The sequence below is a fragment of the Scatophagus argus genome, chromosome 21 (assembly GCF_020382885.2).
Source record: "Scatophagus argus isolate fScaArg1 chromosome 21, fScaArg1.pri, whole genome shotgun sequence".
Classification (NCBI taxonomy): domain Eukaryota; kingdom Metazoa; phylum Chordata; class Actinopteri; family Scatophagidae; genus Scatophagus; species Scatophagus argus.
Window position 1 is genome coordinate 11,631,900 of NC_058513.1, and position 23,249 is coordinate 11,655,148.

General features: G+C 39.8%; 1 protein-coding gene across 3 annotated transcripts in view; it reads left to right on the plus strand.

The window, feature by feature from the left end:
* LOC124052490 (breast cancer type 1 susceptibility protein homolog) overlaps positions 1-23,249 on the plus strand; it is a 55,110-nt gene that overhangs the window by 7,505 nt on the left and 24,356 nt on the right. The window contains exons 12-21 of one of the 3 annotated variants that reach the window (XM_046376791.1): positions 1,072-1,175; positions 1,430-1,635; positions 1,715-1,802; positions 3,044-3,121; positions 3,288-3,328; positions 3,877-3,960; positions 5,950-6,007; positions 8,462-8,535; positions 9,717-9,777; positions 12,359-12,649. In XM_046376791.1, the coding sequence (XP_046232747.1) occupies positions 1,072-1,175; positions 1,430-1,635; positions 1,715-1,802; positions 3,044-3,121; positions 3,288-3,328; positions 3,877-3,960; positions 5,950-6,007; positions 8,462-8,535; positions 9,717-9,777; positions 12,359-12,453 (889 nt within the window). In that variant the 3' untranslated portion in view covers positions 12,454-12,649. Of the gene's footprint in view, positions 1-1,071; positions 1,176-1,429; positions 1,636-1,714; positions 1,803-3,043; positions 3,122-3,287; positions 3,329-3,876; positions 3,961-5,949; positions 6,008-8,461; positions 8,536-9,716; positions 9,778-12,358; positions 12,650-23,249 lie in introns of those variants that run through there. The other 2 variants (XM_046376792.1, XR_006842007.1) reach the window with 2 other exon arrangements.

The following is a 23,249-nucleotide window of genomic DNA, read 5'->3' on the forward strand; positions in this document are numbered from 1 at the left end:
GTGATGCCACAGTAATTTATCTCTCCTGCTTGACTGCTTCCCCCCCAACCTCTCGCCTTGCGGGGTTCTAAGTGCTGTCCTCCAGGCAAGAGAGAGGGAAAGATGGAAAAAAAGACAGCAGATGAAAACACAAAAGGCCTTAGCTCTACAGCTTCCAAATTGAAAAAGGCACACACTCCATGAGCTCATTGGAGAAATTGGAAGGAATGTTTGGCATTGGAATATTTAAGTTTTCAATGAGCCATGAACACATTGCAGGTAGTTTAAGGCCCGCAGCAAGCTGTCAGTATTTCAGGAGTCTTTAAGTGAATAAATGAACCCAAAAGAAAACAAAGGAAGAGAGAGAGAAGGACTTTTGAAACCTTATTCATATGATTTCTGAAATAGTATGTAATCTATTGATAATTAAAGACATGGCTGTATTGTCAGTCTGTCACTTTGCTTAAACTTTGAATGCCCAAAGGTAAGGAGGAAACACATACATGGATCTCGACAAAGTGTACTAACCTCAATTTCAGAGTTATTCAGTTATTCAACCTGCACATACGAACATCAGCCTCGTGGCCTTCATCAGAGCATGAATGTGTGTTTCACCCACTAAAAATGCTCTGAAGTGTATCCATGCTCTTATAAGCAACGAACATGGCCACAGCACAGACCAATCAGAGAGCATCACCAGGGTGCATACCAAGTATCTGTTAATGTTTTTGGATTGAAGACATGGCATTGAATACAAACTGACTACTCTGTATCCTGGGGCATCTGTGAAAGGTAACTGTACTTGTACCCAAGTACCGTATATAAGTACAATTTTCATTCATTGATGCATTGATAGTTTAGTAGTTTAACACTCATGTTGCTAACTCAGCTTGGTATGCTTATGAGTGCCGGACTTTTATTTGTGGAATTTTTACCTTAAAGGATCTAAATACTTCATCCACCACTGAAATCAGTCAGGCTTGATATTTATAAATATAAAAACACATTGATATTCCCCAATACTGACCTTGCAAGTTGTCCTTCTGTCTCATTTCCTTCAAAGTACTACAAAAATTGGTGTCTGTTTTGCAGGAAAACTGTTCCAGAAGCAGAACAACAGCCCAACTCCAGACCGTGTGAGGGCCAAGGGGTCATGCAGCCCGGCGTGTCAAAGCATAGCAACTTTGCAGAGATGGGTAAGGCTGCTCCTGTAGAGATTCGCCTAGTACAGATACTGAAGTCTGTACAGTCACTTAGTTGTACTAGCTTATATTGCTGAGTTCAGGTGTTTTGTCTGTTGCTTGGTAGTCTGACAGGTTAATGAAGGTTAAGCTCCATGTCACAGAAAATCAGAAAATGTGTTTGTACTTGTTTTAAAGAGAATTGTCTCGGATCGGATTTAAGATCTGTCCAACTCTCTCTTTTTTATTTGTTTGTCTTCTCTATACAGCAGCACAGCACTCCACACACACAGGTCAGAGCGTAAAAGGCACCGCAGCACTCAAAACACTTAGTTCAAGTTCAGCCGGCAAATCATTAAAGAGCAACGGCTCGCCATCAGATGGGCAAGAAGACAAAGAAAATAACACTCCTACGAGAGACAGAAGTAAAGCGAAGATGGTGCTGGTATCGTCTGGATTAGGCCCCAATGAACAGGTGCCCATTCAGTCTATTAGTGTGCTTATCTGGTGCTTTCCGTAGCAGGATACATTAACCAATCAGATGTCCTTCATAGATAATGGTGAAAAAGTTTGCCAAGCGAGTTGGTGCCCGTGTGGTCTCCCAGGTAACACCAGAGGTGACCCATGTCATAATGCACACAGGTGAGCATGCAGGCACTGTGAGTGTATGATAATGTTGTGCATTTAGTGAAGACCGTAAGTGTGAAAAGAGTTGAGTTGATTCACTGGACTGTAATTAATGGCTGATGTACACAGAAGAGCAATTAAAATGGTTATTGAAAATCCCACTTTAAATCTAAGTTCTGTTTTTAAATATTTTCTTAAGCAGGAACATTTGCATTTTCAGAAATATATTTTTTTCCCCCCACATGTAGTTACCGCCTGTTTTGTACGTCTTCTTAAAGCGCTCCTCAGAGATAAGCTCTCTGTGTGTCTCTCACCCACTCACTTGCTCCTCCATTTATCTGCTTGTTGCTAATTACCCTCTCTGATAGATTATTTTTAATTTCAGAGCTCGCTGTCTCCAAAGCACCATATTAACCGCCGCTGTTTTAGAAGCCTTTTTCTTTTTTTTTTCCTTTTATTTTTAATGGCAGCTGTTTCCTGGGTAACCAAAAATGAGACCACGAGACCTCTTGATCTTTGTGGTGAAAGGTTGGAAAGGAGAAAGAGGTGTCCTATTCTAACCATCAGCAGAAAATAATAATCACTGAAATTATGTTTTGTTTGAGGCACTTCTGTAATGTTCACTTAATTCTTTTCTGGAAGTACAAATCAAACGATAATTAATGTTATTTTTTGAAGGAAGAATAGCCCCTGACCCTGCTGATCAACCATGATTTGTGCCTGTGGAGCTATTCACTGCTTCAGTGTCCACTCCTAAACTGTTTGGTGCCCTTTTAAAAGAATTGTTTAATCATTTTAGCAGATGTAACGGCTGTTACAAAAAAATCCATTCCAATGGAGACATTTTTCACTTTGGCATTTCTCTGCACCTGATATTATGGGGGGTTTTTTTATATGTCTTTCTGGTGTGGTTGTGGACATTAATTTTATAATTAGTCGATTAATCAGTTAGAAAGTCAAAAGAAAATTAATAGCCAACTAGGCTATTTTATTTCATAATTTTTCAAGCAAAAATGTCAAACCTTTTGCTGCCAAGGATTTGTTGTTTTCTTTGTCAATAATAATTTTTGTTGTTGGTAGTTGGTAGCAATCATAGCCATACATTGTGCTTTATTTTGCATCACATTAAAGCTTTCAGGTATTCTTTTCTCACATGTGTTGTCTATTTGTATCCACAAATCAAATTATGGTATGTTGATGTGCACAGACATGCACATCTTTTCACACGTCTTTATTTCTTCCCTCTTCTCCGCCAGATGAACAACTGGTGTGTGAGCGCACGCTGAAGTACTTCCTTGGCATTGCAGGCAGGAAGTGGGTGGTGAGCTTCCAGTGTAAGTCATAACTTTACTGTCAGACTCCATCACTGAAAAGTTTACAGAAATTGCTCTAAATGCAAAACAGCGGGATGTGAAGGCATAGGCGGGAATAAAAGGAGCGTTACATACATGCTTCTGACAATAAGCTCGTAAGTTCACTATTCTTATTTCCTCTCCGCAGGGATTTCAGAGTGCTTCAAAGAAAAGAAACTCTTAAATGAGGTATGCTTGCCTGTGTGCTCCTTGAATTTGCGCGCCGGTGACTTCCTGTTACTTCTGTGTATGTTGCGATGTTGAATTAAGGCTGCATGATGAATCTCTCCATGTGGTTCACTGTGATACCTCATCAATTATTTGTCATCCATGTGCTTTAGCAATTCCCGCATCTGGTTCAGCGCTATGCGAGTGTAATCCCATGCCAAGCTTTGTTTAATATTCCCATTAATTCTAAACTATTTCTCTGTCATTCAGGCCAGTTTATTAGCATTTTCTATGCATCATATAGTGTATGTAGAGATGGACTCCATGCAGTTATAAGATGAATTCTGTCAAACTGAAAAATGTTTGGTGCACTCTTTGGCACAAATTTGACCTTTAAAATAAATCAAATAGCAGTAGCTGTCTGTCAGCAGTCCTTTTATCTGATGAGTGAATAATTGCTTTGCTTATTTAAAAGCTAATAGCAACAGGAAAGGTTTTATAGGATTTTGACTGAGCCTCACGTACTTAATGCACATTTACTGAAGTCACTTTGTGTTGTTTTCCAACAGAGTCTCTTTGAAGTCAGAGGTGATGTGGTGAATGGATCCAACCACCAGGGCCCCATGAGAGCTCGTACCTCCGAAGACAACAATGTGAGTCCCTTCCACACTGAGCAGGGTGGCTATTACGCAGTTTTACTTTGGTTTAAATAGCCTCCAAAATTTAAGTTGGGGATCTCCCAATTGCATATCAAAACATTTCTAAAAATAGTTTTTTCTTCCTAAAATCTAAGTTTAGAAGGTTTAAAAAACAAATAAACAAGCAAAAACAAAATGTAAAAGTATTTTTTCCTGTCATGAGCTCAGTACACCTTGCAAATTAGCTTCAAGATTTTGCCTTAGAGGTCCCTGAAAAATGTGTTCGATACATTTAAATTTGTTGTAGATATATTAGAATTAGATAACATATTATTATATTATGAATTTCCCTGTAATTTTAAATATTAACAAGTAAAACAGGAGTCGAGCTAAAAAAAAAAACCTGCTTTGGTAGCTTAGATCTTTTAGCAGACAACCTCACAATGGTCATGACATTTTATTCAAATGTTGCTAAAATCTGACTGTTGCAAAGAAGTATGTGACATCACCTTTTTCAAACTGAGCCCACGAACACAAAAACAGAAATGTGTTTGTGGTTCCAAAAACAGAAAACTAAGAGTGCTCTGACCTTCATGTGGGATAATAGTGCTCCAAGTAAAACGCTGGTTGAGAGAATAGCTTTTCAAGGCCTTTAATTCAGTAACCATGAACTCAAGAGTGGAGTGAGTCAAGTTCAGTACATTTAGTACTCAACTAATCAGCATTTAAATGAGAAGGATGGAAAGAAATTAACTTTGACTGTTACTCACAGTTATTGCCATGTGTGTTGTTGTTAAAAGCAAAATGTCTGGTCACCAAGAATAGTTTGATTCTGTGAAGAAAATCAAATAAAGTTTCCCATACACAAACAGCACTTGAACCTGTTTCTTCCTATTGCACCAGCCTCTTAGCTCAGGCCCTGTTGTAACATGCTAATTGTAATTTTCCTCTTGGTGTTAGGCCAGCAGGACGGGCTCTGTTGCCACTGAGGGGGAAAATTAGAAACGGCTTGATGTCACGTTGGCCGTATCGCTGCCTTTGAAGAACCTCCGCTAATTGAATTAGCTAGTAATTTCAGGCTTATTTAAGTGGCTTCAGCGCCGCGCTGACTCTTTGTTGGAGCCAGACAGATTGTCCTCTTCATACTCCCTTCCTGTCACCTGCACTACTGTGGCAAACAGACTAACAGGTGAAATGAAGTGCCAGAACTCGGACTCTGTCACCAGAAAGTCGGTCGAAGAGTGTGTCTGTGTGTGTGGCATTTGGCCATTATCACATCACACACTTTAATACCTCCTGAAGGACATTAGGTGTTGTCTAAATTAAAAATCTGTAACAGAAACGATTTTTCATCTCACCAAGCACCTCCAGCTAACGCTCATTATGGACAGACAGAGAGGTGTGAGAAATTAGTATTTCTGTCTCCAGCAGCTCCGACATTTATCTTCCAAACATTTCCATCCAGTCACACAGTGTGTATGAACCTGTGATGTGAGTTGCACATTTTCCTTTTCTGATAGTTCAAGGAAACAATTTTGCATTCCCATTTCAGGCAAGCTTATTGAACCGGAGTGCAATAAAACAATGTGTCCCTGGTGTTGTTCAAGTCGTTTTTCTTTGCTTGCTTAAAGCGTGATATTACCTCGGTGAAGGTGGCTCTGTTTGTTTTTTTCTTTTGACTCATCCCTGAATTTACAGTGTTACAGTGAGAGCAAGGTTCAGAGGTGTTTTTGTTGACACAATGAGTGAGGAATACCTTTTAAATAAAATTACGAGATGTGCTTAGCAAAATGTTTCCACCCTGACAGTGTAACCCTTCAGACAAAAGAGTTCAGAAACGTACTCAGATGTGTTGTTACAGCTGCCTACACACAGTATTGGTGAACATTGTCCAGAGGTTAAATGCACTGAATAAATGTCCTCTTCCACTTGAACTTCTGCAGGCATCTCACAGTATATCATTGGTGTATTAGCCTCACTTTTTCCTCTTCTTTTTCTCTTTAGTTGCTCATGAAGGACTACAAGATCTGCTTCCAAGGACCTTTTACAGACATGACTACAGGTAAATCACATCAGCCACATGACATGTTCTAATAGAAACTCCTGAAATATACTTTTCTATATACTGTGCAGCATCAAGGGCTGAAATGTAACATGCAAAGTGGATCAGGGAACTACTGAGAAATGTAACTGATATTGAAAGTTTTGAGGTCAATATTATAGATATTTCAGAGATTCATTCTTTAAATTTGGTTATCAAAGAAATTGTTCTGCAGAAGGTAGTCAGAGTAAGATGAGAAGAATCATCTTATAAACCGGTCATGTCACAATGACTCCAGTAAATCACTACATCCAGCCAAGCAATAGTTCCAGAACATAATGTATAAACCCACAACTTTTGACACTTCAGGTTCAAACTAGGTATAAAAGAGGGAGCTCGAGACATGCAGGAAGGTGAGATGGCAGAACAGAGCCAGGATAGACATTTATCCCAGTTTCCAGACTTCATCCTAAGCTAAGCCACCTGTTTCTTTACTCTAGCTTCATATTTAGTGTTCTTCTCATCTCATCAAAAAGTGAAAAATTTTGAACAATTTCTTTAAAAAGTTGCGAGCGATATCTATACGTACTGTGGGGGGACGACATTTTACAGTTTGAAAACGAGCTTATCAGTGCCCTCTGGTGAACAAAGTATACTGGTGACACCGTTGCTGTCGCGGCCTTTGGCATTTTTGCATTGTAACCTCATTCATGCTACAAATATTGTACGCATATCGAGCTCATAAATCTTTACATGCTGAGCAAAGAGGCTTCATCCAATGAGTTTAGTGAAATGACATGAGATTTTGTTGTTGTTTTCATTTTTTCCCCTTTGTTTCAATTATCTGCCAGCACGTGGCACTTGCCTTTTGTTGAGCGCTGCAAACGATGACGCTGAGAGTTCTAGAAAGGTGTATTAAACATAAACTTTCAGCAGGATGATGAATAACTTGCAAACACATTTCTTTTTCTTTTTGGAAAAAAACAAATGATGTGCCAGAAAATTTCATCCATGTGTCTTCGCTATATGAGATAAAACTGCCTTTTCCTTATACCATATAATCAGGTATATCATAAAATATCTGTCAACCACTGTTTTAGCTGTCTCTTATTACTTTAATGTTCCATCCACCCGAAGCTCAATCTTGTCTGTTTTTTTACACTTTCATTTGCATACTTTCAAAGTACAGACTGCGAAAATAAATCTAAGGTTTTATTTCACTGAAACTGTTGCCTTTTCCCAGCTGCCGTCATGCTGTTTGCACTGTTCTGTTCTCTTAATCAAAAAATGACTTTGCTCAACCCCACTTACTCAGTTCTACTGATGTCACTGTCCTGCAGGACTCCGATAGACACCCGCCTTGCTTTAAAGAGAAGGGGAGCAATAATGAAAAGGGCATTTAAAGTAGCTCACACGGGTTTTGACTGACACAGTTTGAAACCTGTCTTCTGTCATTTCAGCTCTGGATAACAATGATAAGTAGTTCCAAAGTGTGGGTGGACTGAATACAGACTTAAGAGTTGTGTGATATTTTTGGTGTGGTGTTGTCATACTGCACGGCAGTACAGTTTGGTATCAATTAGCTGCCTGGAAGAAGAAAGTTGAAATGAGCCTTCAGGTTGGGGATAAGGTGTTGTTGCTGTTCTCCTCTTGTAAAATTGGTACAAATGTTCTGGTTTTACAGTTTTTGCAACAGAAGAACTTTAGTCTGAATGATTCTAGCTGTTAACGACCTTCAAACTGAAGGCAGAGTGCAGTTTGGTTGCCCTTTATACAACATACTTTCTTTGCTGTACCCTTCCAACATGAATGAATTGACAGATAGATCATGGGTGAAGGTCTCAAAGGGCACATTGCTTGAAGAGGCAACGCTCTCTGGTTTCCTTCTTCCTGGGACTCTTAAAAGTGCTCCTGCAGCATCCTCCTGCTGCCTGCTGGATCGATGAAGCTTTGCTAATGGGTAGACATCTGCTAGCTTGCGTGATGACTTTAAAGACTTTCATGTACATGGCACAAATATGAGGATGGAGTCTGTTTTCTTCAGCCCAGTCATCCATTATTTAATTGCTCACATTTGTGTTTGTTAAACAATGAGGTTAGCTGCAGCACACACTACAAGTTGATTGTTTTCCCAACACAGTTGCAACAAGCGAGGGAAGCTGTTGATTTTGACTTTTTAGGTGTTTGTTGTCTGATTTATTATGTTAAAATATGAACTGTGAAATGTGTGTTGACTTACTGAGTGAGATGCACATATTGATTGAGCGGAGCCATAAGTATTGACCTATTTCCCTTCCCTCTGATCAAAGGAAGTCTTAGTTTGAAACGAGCCTGCTCAGTATCCCCTTGGGGTTAAAGGGGTGAAAGTAGAGAGAATTACATTAAGGTGTGACCAAGGATACTTTATCAAAGAGTGTTTCAACAAAACAGTCAACATTTACAGGCAACGTATGTGTGCGTGTTTGTTCGTTGTAGATGAGATGGAGTGGATGGTGGAGCTCTGTGGAGCTGCTGTAGTCAAAGACCCACTTCTCCTCGACAGTAAACAGGTAAGTGTCCAACCTCTCCCCCTAATAAATACATTATTTCGCCACATTGCATTCACATTGGTCAGTACCATTTTAAAATAACGCTGAAACGTATCAGCAGTATGCTGGTGATTGATGAGCACAGAGATTTGCTTGTTGTGCTCAAAGCGCCAAAAATTACATTTTAATAACTCAACAGAAATGTCTCTTAAGAGATCATGACCGAGTTGCTCGAGATAATCCACAGGTCCTGTTGTGAGCACTTTCACATTGGAACTATTTTCTTTCTTTATCACTCCACACATGGAAGCGTGCATCTGCTTATGGATGAGAGGCTACCTAACTAAGCTAAATAAGCAAACTAAAGTGACACAGCTCAGCCGTGTAGGATGCTGATAATGTTGACATCTCGCCCTGAGCCCCTCGTCCATGAGTAGATGTACCTTTTCCTTCTGTGCAGTGATACAGTGCAGTTTGCCAGAAAGAAAATTGTTCCAACAGGAAACCGCTCACAGTAAGGTCTGTGGATTATCTTGACTTACTTGGTCATGACTTTTGGAAAGAAACACTGCTAATATTCAAGTATTGTTTTGGCACTTTGAGCACCACATTAGAAGTGCCATCTAGTTACATTATGTTTAAGAGAAGCCAAACATCTCTGCAGCTGATATCTGCAAGACTCGGCAACTCACACCAGAACAATGTAGATGGATTAATAGTACTGCTGGTAAGAAGAAATATGCTTTTTTGATTTTGGCTTGAGCTGTCCCTTTAAGATTCTTATAACTCATAAACTGCAAGCAAAAGAGTCAGACTGTTACCTGCAGGGACAATGCAGCGGTCAGTAAAGTGTGTGCCTCCCACAGTGAACACTTCTTTGACTCAGAAAGCTGCAGCCTCCCTACCAGTTAATGCATAATCTTTGTCTCCTGGGTTTGATTGTATTTTTGAAAATGGCACATGAATGCAAATGTCAAGTTATAATCGAAAATGAAAATCCCCTGATCCAACTAGCACTACAGCCTAATCAACAATCAAGCATGTTTCAGCTCAGAGATTTATAGATAATAGTCGATAATCTGACAGGTAATAGTGAAAATTGCCTTCCAGTTTGGCTGGTTGAAGCTGTTTTGTATACGTTCTACTTCCATCTGATTTTGTAATTCCAATAAGGCATAATTTATATCTTTTTTGTCGCACAGAAGTCTCATCAGGTGGTCATTGTTCAGCCTGGACCAGCAACGTCATCGTCCACATACAGCAGTAAGTCTTATCTTAAAATAACATTTCATTTTCATCTTCTTCTTTTACAACACTTTCAAACTTGTAGTTATTCTAACTCAGCCTCTCTCTCATTCACACACACATAAAGAATAATGATCGAGGTTAGGCTGGTAGCAGTAGGGCTGACTAAAGTCATACATGACTTCACTGGGGGCTCAACTCTGGCACGAGTACAGACATTATTGGTAATTCTTGATATAAGGTAATTGTTTTCAGAGTCTTGATATTTTCATTACTGAGGCCCTTTAGCCTTCATGGTAATAGCATAAGTTAAGCAATTTTACAGAAAAGCAGTGAATACTGAGAGTTATCACAAAAAAATAAGCGATGAGGCATCCTTCTGTCAGAGAATAACAGACCAAAAAAACTCTGCAGTACAAGATTAATGAGCTCCTGCTGCCAAGTTTTCCTGTGTTGTAACACTTAAAAATCAACATCATCATTTACCAAAGGAACCAAGAGGAGGCTGTTTTAATTAAGTCAAGGCAAATAATTGAGGCAAGATTTCCTGGCGACTGTGTGCTTGACCTAACTAGAGTTTGAGGTTATGCAGACGGTTAATGTTCAAATTAACATTCAAATTAACCAACTATGTTAACTAGTTTGCCCTTAAAACCCGTAAAAGTTGTGTGTTTTTTGACAGGGCGAGGTTTTATTAAAAATTTGTCATCACATGGTGTGGAATGGTTCAGGAAAGGAGCAGGACTGTCATTGTTTGTTTGTTTTGTTTTGTTTTGAGGGGAGGCAGTCCCATAAATGTACAAAAAAAAAAAAGAATAGATTTGATAATATTTGGCGACATCAGGCTAAGATCAGGATAGGCGATCAAAGACAGATAAGAAAGTGAAACGATGTTTGCGCTCAGGTGAGACCAGCTGGTATTTCTTCTGTGTAACGAAGCAGTGCCAAACGAACACTGTTCACGGCTGTACTCTGACACCAAAAACGGAGACAAGTATGCTAACCCTAACAACCAAGAAAAGCAACAGAAAGTCAAAGAACGAAAAAGCAGCTTTTGTTTGGAGCGGAATCAGTTTCTTAAACATCACAGCCGCAGCCAGAAGACCAACTTTATTGTGGCTGAAGAAAATGGCCTGATCATCAGTGTTTATCAGAAGGTGTATTTTTGACCCAGAGTATTCTGAAGGTATGTGAACACTTGAATGTGTGCTTGCCATTATTTTTTTTCCTAGAATTCTGCTTTTAGAGCTAGTGTTTCAGTATTAATGTATTGATAATCTAACCCAACAATCACAGAATGCAGAGGCAATCCTGTAATATGATAACAAGATACATTTGAGGGCGATCAAAACGCTGATGTGGCCCAGGATGAAAGTGAGTTTGACACTCATGTTTTAGACTACTGCAGCTCACTAACTAAATCACTAAAGAATCCATTATCTTTTTACCTCTTTTTCATTATATCCACATTATTAATTGTAATTTCACAGAATTTTCTGGCATGTGTTTCAAAAAAAAGAAAGAAAACTCTGTGGTCCTCAAAGTATCTTCACACTATCAACAAGATTATCACAATTCAGTTTTTTTAAAGGGACGCCAAAGGCAAGTTTTCTGGGTTAAAGTCAGTTACATAATAAGTAAACATTTATTTACTGTATAGGTTGCTGGTAGAAATACTGCTGAAGGTCAGATGTCTGCTCAAGCATTGACATTCTGGCTGGTGTGCATGACGGTGCACCTGTCTCTGCATTATTAGTACATGCATTTAAATATGTTTGTGCCTGTGCGAGGACCAGTCGGGAGACAGAATGACAGACCGGTGAAACGGCAGACCCTGCCAGCCAAAATGAGACAGGTTCCCAACAAGAGTGAGCAGAGTGACTTGCTAGGAAAAACGAGTGTGAAGGAAGTCAGGCAGCTGAGAAATGGCCAAGAGAACATGTCAGTTTGGAGCTAGTGGGGGAGGGGGGATGTCAAAACAAGTTGGCGACAGTAAAAAGAGGCTGCCATAGCATGAGGAGAGCTGACAGTTTGAAACTGAGAGGGAGCAAGTGGCTGCAAACCCCCACCACCTCCACCACCAGCACCTTCTCCTAATTTGCACTGCTGCATATTTAATGTCGCGGCTCCTCTTCTGCATCCTCTGGTGCTCATAGCCCAGGTAATCGAGTAGCCCCAACCCAACCCCTTTTTCTATCTCTCCCTTTTTATCCTCTTCCTCTGCACCATTGATTGAAATCACACACTTGTCTCGCTTTCTCTCGACCATCCCTCTGATGTAATTGAAGTGTGGAGAGTGTATGCATGCACACACTCTCCAGACACATCTTGTTGGAAGGGTAGTGTAATTTATATGCAATTTCTAAAACAAAAAGATAATTTAGTTTGATATTATCGCTTTGATTTGAAACATATAGTGTATAGTATTTATAGTATAGATACTATGTAGCTTACCATTTCATATCTGTGTGGCGCGACATCTCAGGGGACACAGACCATGTCTGGTTTTACCAAAAGATGGTCGTCTAGACACTGTACATGCATATGATTTTGTCATTTGCAGACTTAACTAAATACCTCTCTCTTGTCTGCTCAACAGGTCTCTCCAGACAGGCTACAGTTGTCACACGTGGTTGGCTGCTGGACACAGTGGCAACCTACACCCTCCAAAATTTCAGCAAATACACAACATGAGCTGAGAGGTCAAGTGCGTTAAACCCACAGCACTGGCACAGCCATCGTCTCCTCGTGACACATTTTACAACTTCTTCTTTTTTTTTTAATGTCCGATATTATAACTAAACTTTCATCCATCTGTTTTGTCGATAAGCTTAAAGCTCTATGTATTTTATGTGTAGAACATGATGTATATAAAGTTTAATCAACAGAAGATACTTGAATTGAGTCTTTTCTTCTTTTTTGTTTATTTTATTGCACAGAATCAGGGCTACCCACTGTTATATAAAAGTCTGCTTAAGCATCTAATCATCTAAATGCAATGGCCATGGTGCAAACTGGTGAGATAGATTTCAAACTCATCAGGAACCTAATTATGAACAGAGCAGATTCTGCGAGACTCTAAGAGGATGTTTAAAACAGTTTTTGTGGATTAGGATAGGGATAGATTATCTCTAATAAAACAAATTCATTTAAAAAATGTGCTGCTCTCTCCATTTGTAGTCACATTAGTGTCGCACCCACAACGCTATCTGATTTCAGCCTATCAACACTGAATGATAAGTGTTAAATTATTAAAACTTATTAAATAATAAGTACAAAATCTGCCTCCAAAAAGTAGTGGAGTGGAAGTATAAAGAAGCTGGAAATTGAAATCCTCAAAATTACACTTAAGAACACTACTTGGGCAAATTTAAATTCATTCAACTTTAAGATGAAGCTGAGAACATGCTACTTAAACTAAACTTGAAGTATAGCAGGCCCTCTCTCGATGCTCATTATCATCTGTGCGGTTTTAGAAAGAACCATTTACAGCATTTAGTTCTTAATGTCTCTTGTCAGATCTAATGGTATTTAAATAATTTCTTGTCATCCCCGAGCTTCAGTGTTCCCACCGGTTTTTCATGGTTGTGCAGCTGTTGTTTGCAAATCCCTGGTGTACGCTGGCTTTCTGGTCATGGCGGAAAAACCTGTAGCTGTCCCGAACGTGGCCTGTATACTGCAGCGTGTTCTTGAATTATTGAACAGGCCTTGTGTGAATGAACTGAGAGAAAGAAAAGATTTACATGCTTTATGTAAGCACAAAAATGACCATCTCTCTGCGTGCTTTCATGTCCCCTAGAGAAGATAAAATGTGCAGAAAATTAGACCATATTGAAATATTGTTGTATAAGATCAGGCATCTCTAACATGTTTGTGGGGAAAAAAAGGTACGAAGGTATAATCTAAAACATTTTCTTTTGGTAAAACTAGATGGAAATCCTTTTTCCTGAATGAAATGTCATGATGTTTCTATTAAGTAGTATTTGCAGCATTTGTGTGACAAGTGATTTGAAAATAGTGATTTTTCTGTGGATTAACATCGAGTATTCAACTAATTACTTCAGATCTAATTGACATTTTAGGCAGCAGCCAGCATTCATTTTAGTATGTCTTAAATGTTAATTAAATTGAGCCACCACTGGATAGAAAATTACTACCACAAGACACACATTTCATTTCAGAAGCCAGTGCTATGAAAAATAACTTCTGCATCACCTGCACTATCTGCCCAAAATGTATAGTGAGAAAAGCTTTGCACCTCTTAGCCAAGTTTTACATCTTTAGTGAAAGAACATTTACCATCCTTTGTCAAACTTGACTTACTGACTTACTGACTTTGAATCCCAAAAGTACTCAAATGGACAAACAAATTTTCAGTGCTGCAGTAAATGTAACTTCTTCCCCCAACCTCGTTTTACAGGCTACGTTCTTACCTGTTGATTTGCCCTTGTTGTTTTCAGTAAGCTATACAGCATCTCCTGATCAATTGTTGCTCTAGAACTGCTGGTCTTGTTTTTGTTGCCAATTTAATGAAGCAATTTTGTTGCCCCACTAATTCACCAATGACTGTGATGTACTATGTAGGTTAATGGGTACAGATTACATTTTATGGGCAGTAATCTTCTCTTTTTTTTTTTGTCTTGTTTTTGGGTTGTTTGTTTTTTTCTGTCTTTTTCTGCCCATTTCCTATTGAAATATTCATGCAGAGACTGTAGGCTCCAGAATTCAGCGAAGTTGAACCTACAGGTTATATGTCTGTTTGTGTTAGAAAACATAATATTCTAATACTTTACTAATGCTATAATACAGTTGTAATGCTCATAAAAAGCCTGAATTTTAGTTTGTGTAAAGGGCATTTCAGCTTTATGACATGCCTGCTTGTATTAACATGTGACTACTGTTACTTTGAAAATACTAAGAAATTGACAGCTGACTATAAACATAAATCATAAAGTGATAAGGACTCTGATTTTTTTTTCCTCAAACAAAAACATGTATTTCACACAGTACTTACTCACTCAAATACTGACTGCAGCACAGATATTCTTCTGAGGTGACAATCTACATGCATATTTGCGTTGTAAGTTTCACTGCTTCCTCTGCCAAAGCTCACTGCTGTCACTCTTGCCTCACCAGCTCCCATCCTCATCTGTGTTCTATATTTTATCGGAGAATAATTTTCCAGAGGCAAGGTTCAGTGTAACTTAAAATAGGGGATTCAAGCTCTCTGACATTGTGTAGTAATGTCACCAAATTCCAGCCCCCTGCTGTATGAGTAGAGTTCATTGTACGCCACAACCAGGCATTATTACTACAGAAGGTTAGTGTAGCTTAGCATTAAAAAAATCTGCCTTTCAGCACCTCTAAAGCTCATTAATTAACTCTATATGTTGTTTGTTTTATCCCCCACGTGTGTGACATGTTAAGTGGTGAGCTTCAGAGGCTAACTGGCTGAAAGCTTTATCTTAAACACCCAGACAGAGTGAGAGTGTCTCCTTATCAAACATTTGGCAAGAGTATGTCCCAAAAATCTCAACCTCGTATTTCCAAATTCTCCAAATATCACTGTGTTTCATTCATGATTTCAGGTCCTCTCTCACACATTTGTGAAAAAGAGAATTTTTCTTCACATTTGGAAAACATACCATCTTAATAATGTATGTTTCTACTTCTAGCACAAACTCAGTATTCCCCCAGGATGTGCTGGTGGTCTGCACAGCAGTGATTATAATCTATGCAATAACCAGAACTAATGCTGTGGAGAAATCATATCTGCAAAACCATAACCAACTGAAACAATGTTGAAATGAGTGAGCAAATGTTTTAAGGGCAGAGATATTGTGGAAAATCATACTGCTCCTGCAGCAAGGCTGAACTTTTCTTAGTAGAATGAGCTTGGAAGAAATATGCCCCAAGGACATGGGTCAACTTGAATGACTGCACCTTATATCAACCATATATAGATGTTGGCTTGAAGGCCTCTTTTGTTGTATTGTTTTTAGTGTTCAAAGCGTTAGCAATTTTAAATATCTGAAAAAGGGTACTTTACATGATAAAAATGTGCCTTCAGATGCATGAAAACACATTTTCAAAACTCTATGCTTAACTACAACTCCCCAAGAACACCACCATAACATTTTTAATTTTCACTACAAATTAATATCAATTGTACTGTTTTACAGTTTGTGTCAGTGGCATTTGCTTGCAGGAAAAATACAAATGCTGCATCCAGTGTCGTTCATTGCCATGACAACAACAGACATCAAAAACGGGTGGCTGAAAATAGAGAAAGAGCCCACACGAAACAGTAATGTCAGCACGTTTGCTCCGAGGGCTTTTGAATGCCAGATGTGCAGTGCCAGACGCCTGAGTGCCAGGACGCTGCTTTCCTCCAGTCAGCTGAATTTTCAGTGCTAAGCTGCAGTGGAGCATCCATTCAGCTCAGTTACTCTGTACGGGAGCTGGGCTCACAGTGCAACACTGTTTGCTTTCTGTTACCGTACAATTAAGTGAGTGGTTTTGCCTGATGCTTTGTTAGCTTAATAAGGACACAGCAGATAGTGATCCTTGGAGGGTTCGGTTGTGATGACACAAAGAAGATTTTTTTTAATGGTGTCTGCAGTAACGGGGACCCACGTCTAACAGTAGATGTCACTGAAAATTGTATTACTGTTCACAAGACAAGACTAAGATTCTTGCCAGCAGTACTTGGAGCTATGCTTTGAGCTGAGCTCTAAAGTCAGCATGCTCACATGGTGATGTTACTGAGGTGTAATCTTCACCACCATTTAGTTACCATGCTAACATTTGTAAATTAGCCCTGAACGCTCACAGTACAACTGAGACTGATGGCACTGTTATTTGTTATGCATGTGTTTTCTCATAAACCAAAGTACTTTAACGATGGCAAAAGGTGAAAAGTTAAGGGATCATCAAAGAAATGATCCAGTTGTTGGCGAGATGTTAACTGCTGGTTATAAAAATTGAAAAATTATTTGGATCTTCTGGACACCATGATTGTTAGTGCAAAAAAAATCATTCCAGTCCATAGTTACCAAAATAAAAATGTGGCGGAGCCAGAGAAAAGTCAGTCATCAAAGTCAGTCAGCTTCTGGAGAAAATGTAGGTCTGTACAAGATGGCACTCCATCCAAACATTGTTTCAGCCTGGACCAAAGTTGACTGACGGCCCTACACTGTCGTCCCTAGAGCCATGACACCAGCAACCCAGAAAATAAAAACCAAACCTTCCATGACAAGATTAGGAGATCACAAGATTAGTATCAGAACTCATCCAGAAATAGTGACAGTTTGTCAGTAATCAGTGAGGTTATTTGCAGAACAGGGAATAAATATAATTTATTGGTCACAAGGTGTACTTCCTCTGTGCAAAGGCAGCTGTGTGTTAAAGCCTCTTCACGAGTAAGTGAATTTTGGTCGCGTGTGTGTGGTTCTTTGTGTGAAAAGTAAGCTATGTCTGTATTGTTGAGTCTGGACGCTGCCTCAGCATGAACTGGGGTATCCCATACTGGATGATATTTCTGTTCAAATGTTTCACTGGGGAAATTAGCACACAACAATCTGCTTGGCCATCTGGAATGTTTCAGTGCACTTGTTTGTTTGTGAAGCTGCACATCTGTGTGCGTGTATGCAAACATGCACAGGCAGATTGCCATTTGCTTCTAACACCTGAGGGCAGTAATTTACCCCCCAGGCAAATTTGGCATAAGCAGAGTGATCTTTTTTTTTTTTTTTTTTTTTTTTAAACAGTGTTGGGAGATTGTGTGTTTTCTTGTGATCGTTCTGCACCTCCTGCAAGAGCTCAAACATTAACTGAATGTTGTGTTGGTGTTAGGGCAACCCCACAGAGCTGCTGGTGTGGCTGTAGATTGTTCTAGCTAAAATGCCAAACATTCCCTGCTTCCAACATCTCTAATTTGAACCCTGGCCATGTTTGCGTATCCTTATCTTTATGAAAGGAAATGGAATATCTGTTTTTCAGTCAGTAAAGCAAACAAGCAAAGTTGTTTTAGATTTTTTTTGCTGTTTTCTGACTTTTCATGGACTGAAAGACAACTGTATTGTAGCCCCAACAATTCATTAATATGTTAGGGTCATCCCAGATCAGTATTGCACACCACGTCAGCTCTCTGTAGTCAAGCTGCTGTGAGTAATGAGCACACTTGTTCATAATGACCCCAACTGCTCTCACACTTTGCTGCTGTGATCCTCATTAGTTGCTGGCCTGAAGCCTCCAAAAGTATTTTAACAGCATTTTGTTCACAGCCTTTAGCTGCCACCCAAACACTGTCTGCAAGAGTCTCTTTCATCAAAGTCCTTAAAGCCAGGTCACGAACTTTCAAACTATCTAGAAAAGCACGTTTCTTTGCAAACAAGTCCATCCTACCTCCAAACCTTTCTCCTTTGTGAAAAGAAAGGCACTGAATTTATACAGTTGGATCAAACAATTTTTTCACAAGTCAAACCCTCCAGTACAAGCTTTGTTTACTTCTGGTTAAATTTGCAAGAGTTCTATTAAAGTAAAAATCCAATTTCAGAAACTTCTCGCTTTCTTATTTTGCGTGTGCGTGCCATATGCGTGCTTGTATGTGCAGCTGCATTTTGTTGGGTGTGTGTGTGTGTGTGCTTGCCCACAAATTTGCCGCCTTCATTGTTGCGCAGAGAGAACAGAAGGAGCAGCTTTAGCCCTCATGGACACAGGGCACATATATTTTTAATCTGCTCAATTTTACATACTGTTTAAATGGGTCTTGCATTTTTAACGACTCTTCGACTGACACGGCAACCATTATCCTGGCATCGCTATTGTGTTGCTTGTATTGGGTGGTTGATGCTTGTTGCCAGCCTTATTTCACCTAATTCTCTTCCCTTGTGATGTTGAAAGCGAGGATTTGAGCAAAACTAAACTGATAATAGAGCAGAGCTGTCAGCCGTCTTCCACCCTCAGAGCATTAGGGTGTAGTTTTATGGCTACTGACACTGTGCAAGCAGGAAAGGCATTAAAGATGCAGAAGGGTTGAGCCTCAGTGGTCACTGATCAGTGCTACTTTATGGTGGAATTAAAATGAAAAATGGACCCCCTGCAAAGAGTGTTTGTATCAAGATAATGGAGCATATAATAATGCAGGAAATGCAATACATTTAGATGGATTCCTCTGTCTTGCTCAAAGGTGCGCAAACAAATATCCTTCCTTTGCAGAAAAATCGTAATACATTTTACATGTCAAAATTACTGTAATTACACGTGAACTTTTCACATGACATGTGGCTGTCTCAGCTCACAAGGGATTTATAATGCAGGTCGCAGACTGCATTTGAAGCCTGAAAGTTGTTGTTAGAGTTGATTGTTGCCTCTCTGGAACACATTCATTTCACATTCCAAGTAAATGCTCTGTGATTAGATGGTTAGATTGAAAAGCAGCAGGGCTCTGAATCCTGAGAACCACGGGTGTTGTCCTCCTACCTGAGAGCGCTGATTCAAACCCAGCTGCTGAGGTATCCCCAAGGAAGCTACTTATATCCTAGCCTAAGTCCAAACCACGGGCATAAAAAAGAGAATTTGCCCCTGGGGGGAGTAAGAAATAAATCAATAAGGAACATTCAAGTGCCTACATTTCAAAGATAATTCTGCAAAATTCACGCATGATTTGTGAGTTTACAGTCAAGTCATTTGCAGCATGTACAGATACAGTTATAAAACATTTGTATCAACTTGGGACACCATTTAATTGGGTCTGCTGTTACAAGATCAACCATGAAACGATCTTCTAAAAAGCCTTTAAGTCATATTTCCATTCAAATGTCAGCATGCTGCCTTAAATTAAATCTCACATGAGACAGGTAGAATTTTTACCTGTACTCTTGACATAGCACTAGAATGGCAATTCATATAGACATTCATGTTTTATAGAGGATAAATTATACTAACTTAACTTTAGTGATCCAATGATTTTCCAGTTTTAGTGAAATATTTCAAGACAGGACAGCTGAGACTTGATTTTGACCTGATGATGCTGGAAGAAGTTATTACAGTGCATCCCGGGGGGAGCACGAAAGTCAGGGGATCACCGACATCAACAGGATTTATCATCTCACATCCGTGAATATATTTACAAAATTTCATAGTAATCTGTCCAATAGTTGTTGAGATATTTCAGTTTGGACCAGAGTGGTGGAACAACACTGTCATTGTCTGCACTATGCTGATTGTCTGGCTAAAGACTATAACTCAGTAATGTCTCGGGGTCATGGTCTAGCAAATGCTAATTTCTCTGCCTTTGCCGGCTGCTTTTTTTTTTATTCCTACAACAACAAGCTCATTTTTCCATCAAAGATCATTTCATATACCTACAAGCCCCTCAGTGTTTAGGATCGCTGTTGCAATTTAGACAGTAAAGTCCTCTCACCAGCCCATCCCCCTTTGTCAACAAAAAACTTGTCAAGTACCACGTCATATCAGCTTCCTCTGAGTTGCAAGTTGTCCTCTCTTCCTCTTCCATTTGCTCATGTGCTGAATCCACTCAGCTTCTCCTCTCCACTTAGGACTCATCCATGGCTGCTTTTATACCAGGCACTGCATTATATTCTACTTACTGTATGTGCCTCTGGATAAGAGCGATAGATAGCGATCTTATTTTTACTCATCGCTGCGATTTTAAACACGCTGTGCTCAGGTTACAATACCTGTAAACCAATACATTACCTGTGCATATAAAGATAAAATATAAAGCTAGAGGTGCTTTGTGGTCTTTGACAAAAATATATAAGCACATTGACCATGTGGGAGCCTAATGGTCTTTTTCTCTCTGTGGTTTTACATCTTCTACCTTCTGGCTCATTTAGAGTTCATTTTTCCACATACCTACTTATTTCAGCTAGTTTTCTTATACAAATGGGCAGCATCTGACAAATTGTTGCCATTAATACTCTGGAAAGCTTTAGCTACAGTATGCTCTGCAGTGGCTCTACGGTATTGCTCAGCTGTTGAGTGGAAAGTTATTGAGCCAGGTGAAGCTTCAAGGACAAGCGCAAGGGTTTTCTGCCAAATATGTTTGCTCACTGCAGCCCGAGGCCACAGAGACCGCAAAGCGACATCTTTCACATTCTCTGTAGCATCAACAAACTTTTTTTTTTTTCTGCCAGAGCAGAGGCTGACCCAGTGCCTGAGGCTAAGGTCACACTAGCCTGCAAGTTTCTCCCCTAACTTGATTTTTTACAGGTCCCTCATAGGACTGCTGCTGGTATGCAGCACTAGGGTGGAGTATTAGAGCTGTGAGTTGGAAATTCAAGTCTAATTAGGTCCTATTATGTCAGCACAGCTAGCCAGCAGGCTCACTCTTTCTATGATAATGATAGCAGAGAACATGACTTTGTGTGTGGATAATAAAACAAACAAACAAAAAAACAGTATTTCATGCCCTAAATTCAAAACACTACCATACTACTAAAGATCTTCATCCACCAGTCTGTTCAGCTATTCTTTACCGCCACTATCACTTGCGACTGAATTGCTTATGCAGACATTGTCATACACTGTACATATGTAGGGTTGTTGCTGCTCCCCCTCTGTGGATGTACTGCACGCCCTGAGTAGAGGCCTGCCCTGCTCTCACCTCAGGCATGTGTTGCGACCTCACGCTCCCTGCATTGCAACATGGCAGCGATGCTGTGAAATGTCACTTTGTCGTTGCTCACAGAGGCAGCGAGTTGCTGCAGGGCCTTATCCATGGTGGTGGGAAACAAATGGAAATGGAAGTTAAAGGTCAGACTGCGAGGCTCAGGAATACAGTCCACGAAGGCTGTATTCGTTTTAAATATGAGGGGAATGTATATTAATATTATATATGATGTTGCTGAATAGTTTTAAAAGGTGTTTCTGTAAGGGTGAAAATAATGGCTGTATGAAAATGATCATTTTGATTCGGGTGCTGACAACTGTTGGCTCGTTTTGTCTACATCAGAGACAAAAAAGAGCAAACTAATCCCTTTCTTTAAAAAAAAAAGCTTGGTGACAATCCATAATTATTAACAAAAAATTGTGAAGCTCTAACACGACGTATAAAACACTGTATATAACAGCTGACTCCTTCTTTCAAAAGCAATTACTCAGGCAATCCTCTGAACTGTGAAAGAGAGCAGGTCAGAGAACAAAGGACATATCACTCATACAGATGGAATACACTGCCAGCTATAGTGTTAGATTGTGTAATACAGTGGGCCAATACGGACAGAAGACTTCAGAGAACTGATGTAAAGTACAGCTTGAAAATTATACTGCAACTCTGGTGACTGATTAAGTTTAAGTAAAGCTGTTTAATATACTATAAGTGCAGCTGACCTGTTAAGCAGCCGCAGGAAGGAGAGATATTTATCGATAAACAGTGGAACACGGCAAAAGTCGGTTGAACATCACCCCTGGGAGCCTGGTAATAATATTATGTCATGTTTTGATATATCATTAGGTCCTGCTTTGGGTGTGAGAGTGTACCACCAAATAACCAGCTATTTAACCTTACTGTATCTACATTATATGAGCTTACTACAGTGGCTGCCTCCACTGGCTTCAGAAGCAGTTCACCATACTGAATATCATATCATACAGGTGTAAACACGCTGATGTGGTGTGAGGAGTTGCAAAAAAGACATTACATGACCTGTAAGCCTCAGGAATGGGAGACATGATAAGCATACAAAACAAGGGACTCAAGGGTATAAATTCGAAACCGCTACCCATCGAAGCATTGCTTTGCATTCACAAAGAGCAGTAAAGAGCGAATGGACTTTCTTCATTTCATACTTGAAATTCGTAACTTGCAATACAAACACAACATAGTGCGTTTATAAGTAAATTATTTTTTTCTTTATTTAACCTTAACAGGCCAGTTGTCTCGTTTATATAGAGGCCAGTCAGTTCCAAATTGCTTTGACATTTAACATTTAAGAATTAGCAATTTAGCTATTCCAGATGTGGATTATTGTGTTTTATCTGTCAGGGTTGCTGGGGGGGCTGGAGCCTATCCCAGCTGACTACGGGCGAAAGGCGGGGTACACCCTGGACTGGTCCCCAGTCAATCACAGGGCCGACACTCAAAGACAGACAGCCACACACTCACACCTGAGGGCAATGTAGAGTAGCCAATTAACCTAATGGGCATCCATCCATCCATCCATATTCTATACCGCTTATCCGTCAGGGTCGCGGGGGAGCTGGAGCCTATCCCAGCTGACTACAGGCAAGAGGCGGTGTTCACCCTGGACTGGTCGCCAGTCAATCGCAGGGCCAACACACAAAGACAGACAACCACACACTCTCACACAATTTAGAGTAGCCAATTAACCTAATGTGCATGTTTTTGGTATTGTGGGAGAAAACCCTCGCAGGCACAGGGAGAGCACAGAAGGGCCCAGATCGGGATTTGAACCTGGAACCCTCTTGCTATGAGGCGACAGTGCTAACCACTAAACCAGATT